Source organism: Mytilus californianus, unplaced genomic scaffold (assembly GCF_021869535.1).
Source record: "Mytilus californianus isolate M0D057914Y unplaced genomic scaffold, xbMytCali1.0.p SCAF_8, whole genome shotgun sequence".
Lineage (NCBI taxonomy): Eukaryota > Metazoa > Mollusca > Bivalvia > Mytilida > Mytilidae > Mytilus > Mytilus californianus.
The window spans coordinates 49,182,022-49,188,211 of record NW_026262734.1 but is presented as its reverse complement, the minus strand read 5'-3'; the positions used below and the strand labels follow the sequence as shown (position 1 = coordinate 49,188,211).

Below are 6,190 nucleotides of genomic sequence, written 5' to 3'. Positions count from 1 at the left end.
ATAGTTTGTCTATAATAATGTTGTAAATTCAGAGGAATAATGTTTTTAGTATAGGCACAAACTATTGTAATTCAAAACTATTTGCTTCTAATGTTAAATCTGTCATTTGAAAACATTAAAAAAGAATAATTTGATACCCTGAGCACGTTTCTTCTACATACTACTCGTAAGTGGTGTTCCAATCAAATCAGTGAAGGCATAAATGAATGACGAAGTTGAAGAGCAAACGATCGTTTGCGCTTGACCTTTACCTCGAATTAGACTTCAGTTTAATTCCATTTAAATAAAGTTCGTTCGTGCTCAAGTTGTAATGTTAGTTAGTGCGATTTTATCTACATGTATAGAGAACAAGTTTCCAGATATTTAAATGATGTTTATATATCCTATATGAATAAATCAAGATATAAGGTACATGTCAGTAAAACAGAAACCAAACGACAACTACAAGAAAAAGAAATTTTATTTTTCCGAGGTGTCTAGGGGTCGCTGTTCTAATAGTTTTAGATTTTCATTTTAGAGTGAAGTAAAAGATGTTGATGGACTTACCAGTAAAATCGTCGGAGGGGGTAACGCCGCCATAAGTGAATACCCCTGGCAGGTGTCCTTACAGTTGAGAAGTAGTGGAAGTTGGTATCATATTTGTGGAGGTTCTATCATTAACAACAACTGGGTCGTTACAGCCGCTCACTGTGTTGATGGAAGTTCGTAAGTTTTCTTTCAATTGGTCGGTTTGTGTGGTAACCGATTTTGAGATTTAGACGGAAGGTTAAAAGAGGTTCTGTAAAACGATCAAATATTTAGAATTTGTCGAGTTCAATCCAAATTACAATTAAATATTAGAGGCAGAATAAAGAAAACAGTTATAACAAAAATACTGAACTCCAATTCAAATTAAAAAAAGTTGGAAGTCCATAAAAACTGACAAAAATGAGCGCTATCAATCAACGGAACAAGTGAAAAACAACTGTCATATCCTGACTTGGTATAGGCATTTTTCGGAAGAAAAAAAGGGGGGGGGAGGGTTAACCTGGTTTTATAGCTGGCTTAACCGCCTACTTTGCAGACTTTCCCTTTCAATTATATATTTTGTCATTGATCCGAGTTGTTATAAATTGTCCATCTGGATAATGACATGTTGATATGTTCCTGGTCTTCCCTCCCTGAAATCCCACTCCAAAAAATACAAACAAAACCAAACCAGTGTATATACCGATTACATTTTAATGTATTTGTTCCTAGTCTGTAGATATCTATATATGTATTTTTTAATGTGCTTTAAGCATGTTAAGGAATCTTAACATATATTTGATAGTCTCTGGAAATTAATGCCTTTCTGGTCTAGACTCAGATGAGTTTAGTGGTTTTACAAGCTGTGTATGCATGTTCTATTGGTAGCGATAGTACACTAACCTGAGGTTTATGTTAGTTATTTCTTTGGTTGCTTGTTTTCTGCATATAAAGCAGATTCTACATTTCTATGAACGATGCTTGCATATTATTGATATCATGCATACACGAATCTTCAAATAATATGTTAATATCTTCGGCAGCACTTACTGCTTAAATAGAAATCGCTACAAGAGAAATTCAATTTAATAAATCGTGAAACAAAGTTTTTATGGATTAAAGCTCGTGATTTCATATTATTTTTGTATTATTGTGGTATGTTATTTAGATTTAAGATTTTGAGTTACTTCATAAGTGCTGTGATTTTTATTTTCATTCTCTTGTTTATAGAACGAGTACCCTTCGGATTGCCGCTGGGATGACACAGTTGTCAGATACTTCAAGAACAGTAAGAACCTTAAGCCGTGTTATTATGGTAAGTTATTTTGTAACTATTGTAACGGAATTTTGTACCTGAAAAGTCATCAAAATATAATTTAATTCGCCAGAAACATGTTTTGTCGAAAAGCTAAGGCGCAGCAGTAGCACTAAACACAACTAAGTTGGAATTAAATATAAATTATGCTGTTGAAAACAATTAAAGAGTAACAAAAAAACTGTGGCTTGGGCAATCTATGCTTTGGGATGGATAAATTATATTTTTGAATGATTTCAACATTTTGCGAACAGGAAAAGAATTATGAAAAATGAAAAAAAAAAAAAGAATTATAAAATATGACAACATCAATTATATTACCGGGCTTGTGATACACTCAAAAACATTACGTCCAACAGAAGTATTATCGATCCGGTTGTTGTAATTACTCATCAAATATACAAGATGATACCAATACCAATTACTGTCTTATACGAATTTATTGATGGTTGAAAAGTAAGCAGTCATCATTTGCTTTGAATTTTATGTCCCGTCCTGAAATACTCGTACTTAAATATGTACAAAATGTTTGTTTTCGTGAGCAAATACTTTCAAATTCACGTAACCGATTTGATAACGTATGTGAAGTATTTGCGAATTGTGGATGATAATCATTAGAAACGTTGCGAAAACAACGCGTTACATTTCGATGTATGATTATCTGCCCTTTCTACTGTATTGTATGCCCTCAATGGTAGTAGTGCTAGACATCCCAATGATATTGCTCATTTAGAAATAATTATAGATATATAAACAGTTCATAAGGTTTTTAAAAATAAAATCAACGTAAGCAAAACACAAATGTAAGCAAAACACAATGTATAAAAAATATTTCAATCAACGTTTAACATATGGTTTTATATAGGCTATAACAAGCTTGTACATGACATCTCTAACAACAAAATTAGCCGAGAATACACATTAAATGACCGCAGACATTAATATCTACTTGCTAACTGTTACGAAATTTACGCCATCAAAGCTATTGTGGTAGGAGTGCTAAATATTGCAATGACATTACTCGTCACGATCAAAATAATTATCTTATTAAGTAATTCAATATATAATATAGTTATAACTAAACTATATGTAAGAAAAACCACACATATTGCAAGGCAGTTAAATGAAAGTTTTTTTTGGACAAAAGTGTCATTGGAAACACATTCATAAATGCAATGTGCAGAGATTTAAAAAAATTTAGTTTACATCTGTAATTTTAAATTCTAATAAAAATTACAGCATCCTAGCTATAGTGGTAGTGCTGCTGGATATCCGAATGACATTGCTCTGTTACAATTATCACAGTCTTTGTCATATGGTGAAAACATAGATGCAATAGTTGTTCCTTCAAATGTTGATTTTACTGGATCAAAATGCTTCCTTTCAGGATGGGGCCGATTAAGCGGAAGTATGTCATTTATTATTAATCAAGTAAAACGATTTTTTTATGTTTCGATCTTAAACTATGTTTAAATAATCTACATTTTTACATAATATTCATTGGTCGCCTCAAGGAAATTGGACTAAATGTAGTATCAGTTATATATATATATATCAAATCAAAAGGATAATACGATAGAACATGTATGGTAATCGTTCAAACCTTTAATAATTACATATATGTACACGTCCATTCTATCGGTGCAGATGTATATACATATATATATATATGTCTTCATCTAATCGTTTTGGCTGTATGATCTCTCATATATGTAGCTGGATGAAATCAGACATTGAGATAGCAAAAAGTAAAATAACAAAAATACACACCTCCATAGGAAATTCAAAACGGAAAGTCCTTTATAAAATGGCAATATTAAAAGCTCAAACACATCAAACGAATTGATAAAAACTGTCATATTCCTGACTTGGTACAGGCATGTCCATATGTGGTAAATGGCAGATTAAACCTGGTTTTATAGCTAGCTAAACCTCTCACTTGTATGACAGCCGCATAGAATTCCATTATTTAGACAAAAAATGTGTGAGCAAAACAAACAGACATAATAGATAAATATGTCAAAAATTGGGGTACAGCAGGCAACATTGTAATTGTTACTTTCCAACATTTTGGCAGAGTTGTCGAATAAGGGTGAAGGCAGATAAAACATGAATTTATTGCTTTAACAAGATAATTCATTCATCAGGTGGAAGCAGCCCAAATACTTTACAAGATGTCGAGATGACTGTTATCAGCAATTCGGAGTGTACAACGAGATGGTCATCCGTCAGTGGTGCTACTATCAACAGTGGCCACATTTGTATACATGAAACTGGTAAATCTGCCTGCAGTGTAAGTGTCTATAGTTAAAATAGTTCAATGCACCATATCTATGTTCTAAATTGTTCAAGCTGAAGCATAGCAGTGTACTCTAATGATTTCTTAATCTTAATTTATGGGGAATGCTGAGACAAAAATATTCCAATGCCAAACGATTTATAGATATATGCATGGAAGTAAAAGTAGTTAAGACAAGATCAGCTTAAATTGTGTAAGTTAATTAATAATAAACATCTTTTTTCAGAAAAAAGGTGTTGCACCAAATGTACAATCAGAATGATGAATTATTTATCTTGATGACATTCTTTCCCTAACATTTGAAACGAAATATAACAATTCCACTTACACAAAATCAGAACAAAAGAAATTAAACCAGCAAGTCTTTTTCGTAATATTTCAAATGAAACAACGACAAAAATCTAAACAAGTAAACGTAATCAATGATTTAGAAAAAAAGGAGGAAGTCTTTATAGAGAGCCCTTCTGAATTTCACATTTTCGTGTTCTGAAAAATATGTTTGTGTCTTGAACAATTGCTTTGTACTTTTAACGCTAGAAAGAAGCTAATAATACAGTTTTACATATGAAAATCAACAAATTTTAACAAGATGAATAATCAGTTATAATCACTTTCAATTAAGAAATATTTTTCCTACATGCAAAGTTCTGGTTCCCTGTCCTGATTTGGCTACAATTTAGGTCTTTTTCGGATCAATCATCTCTTCAACGTTAACTATTGAATTAGGCTTTTGGTTTTCAAATATTTCTTCCCTAATGAAATATTGATTAGTGAAATACGCATCTGGTACAGAAAAAATGTTACTGTTGATAATATTGTAAACTAAAAAAAACGCAAAAGGTGGAGTACATGAAGTCGTTAATAGACATGAAAATGATAGTTTGAAAAGTTAATCAAATCAAACTTATAACTTGAATGTTATAAACAATAATTTTAAGTGGATATTTTCTTGAGATCGAAATGAAAGGATTAACATTAATTTATATCAGAAGCATATGTCATGATCATATTATAGGAATATTGATTATCCATAAAATCCGACATGTATACATACGTATTGAATATATAAGATTAATAAGGTGATTAGCTATGGTTTTTTATTCATTATAGGGTGACAGTGGTGGCCCAATGACATGCTACTCCGGAAATACTCCATATCTTGCTGGTGCTACCTCATGGGGAATTAGCACATGCTCTGGAAGCTTTCCAAGCGTCTACGCCAGACTGACATCGTTCAGGTCATGGATCAGTACCTATGTCAGCATCTAATTTCAAGCGATAGATGCTTATTTGAACTAATTGATTGATGGAATAAAAACAATATCGCATTGAAATGGAGTTTGTTTTATTAGATTCCTTTTACCTTTAAACAGTCAATGTAGATTTCCAAATGCATTTGTACAAAAGATATTATTATACGCTTTGCCCGCAATTATTATAAAGATATAAGTGAAAGACAAGTAAGGATTACCTAATACAAGTATATAATTTGTAATTGAAAGTCACAAAAGGTCACCAGTCGTGAATACTTTAACACAGAGCAAAACAATATGTTGTATTCACCTGTTTCTGATTGAAACGTTGATTTTTTAAGTATTATATCATATTGATACGAACATGTGGTTATCATGCTTAAGTTTTCGGAAGTTTTTCCTGAAAGAATCGTTAATTCTGTTTTGTTATCCTCAATATGATTTAGAGTTGACATATTGAACCAACATCTAATATATAAATACTCTTTATAATATAGAATAGCTTCTAGAAGTCATTTGATTGAATTTTTGTGTTGCTGCTATCACGAAAGGTAGTAAAAAACTGCAAGCGAGTTATGAAATCAGATTAAACTTAAACCGAAATCACCCACTTCACATACCAGTCTTGTAATTTAAACAAAATGCAAATGCTTCTACCCAGTGTTTTAAGTGATCAAGTTATTACCTTAGCTGTATTTGAAAAAAAATAAAATCGAAATTTTGGTTCCTCAATACTCTTCAAACTCCTTCTTTATTTGGCCTTTCAACTTTTTTTAATCGAGCGTCACTGATGAGTCTTTTATAGACGAAACGTGC

The 6,190-nt window shown here is 31.7% G+C and overlaps 1 protein-coding gene across 1 annotated transcript; it reads left to right on the top strand.

The window, feature by feature from the left end:
* The first annotated feature begins 202 nt into the window (after window positions 1-202).
* LOC127712066 (chymotrypsin B-like) lies at window positions 203-5,394 on the top strand. The gene is made up of 4 exons (XM_052218259.1): window positions 203-232; window positions 518-705; window positions 1,738-1,795; window positions 5,232-5,394. Exons 1-4 carry the CDS (start codon window positions 203-205, stop codon window positions 5,388-5,390), a joined length of 435 nt encoding a protein of 144 aa, XP_052074219.1. The 3' UTR covers window positions 5,391-5,394.
* The last annotated feature ends 796 nt before the right edge of the window (window positions 5,395-6,190 follow it).

Bases quoted from the DNA above. Each gene is read 5' to 3' on its own strand.
- LOC127712066 (XM_052218259.1), top strand. From the start codon at position 203: ATGAATGACGAAGTTGAAGAGCAAACGATC. The intron at 233-517 runs GTTTGCGCTTGA...TTTTCATTTTAG, and splicing joins AAGTTGAAGAGCAAACGATC to AGTGAAGTAAAAGATGTTGA. The intron at 706-1,737 runs GTAAGTTTTCTT...TCTTGTTTATAG, and splicing joins CACTGTGTTGATGGAAGTTC to AACGAGTACCCTTCGGATTG.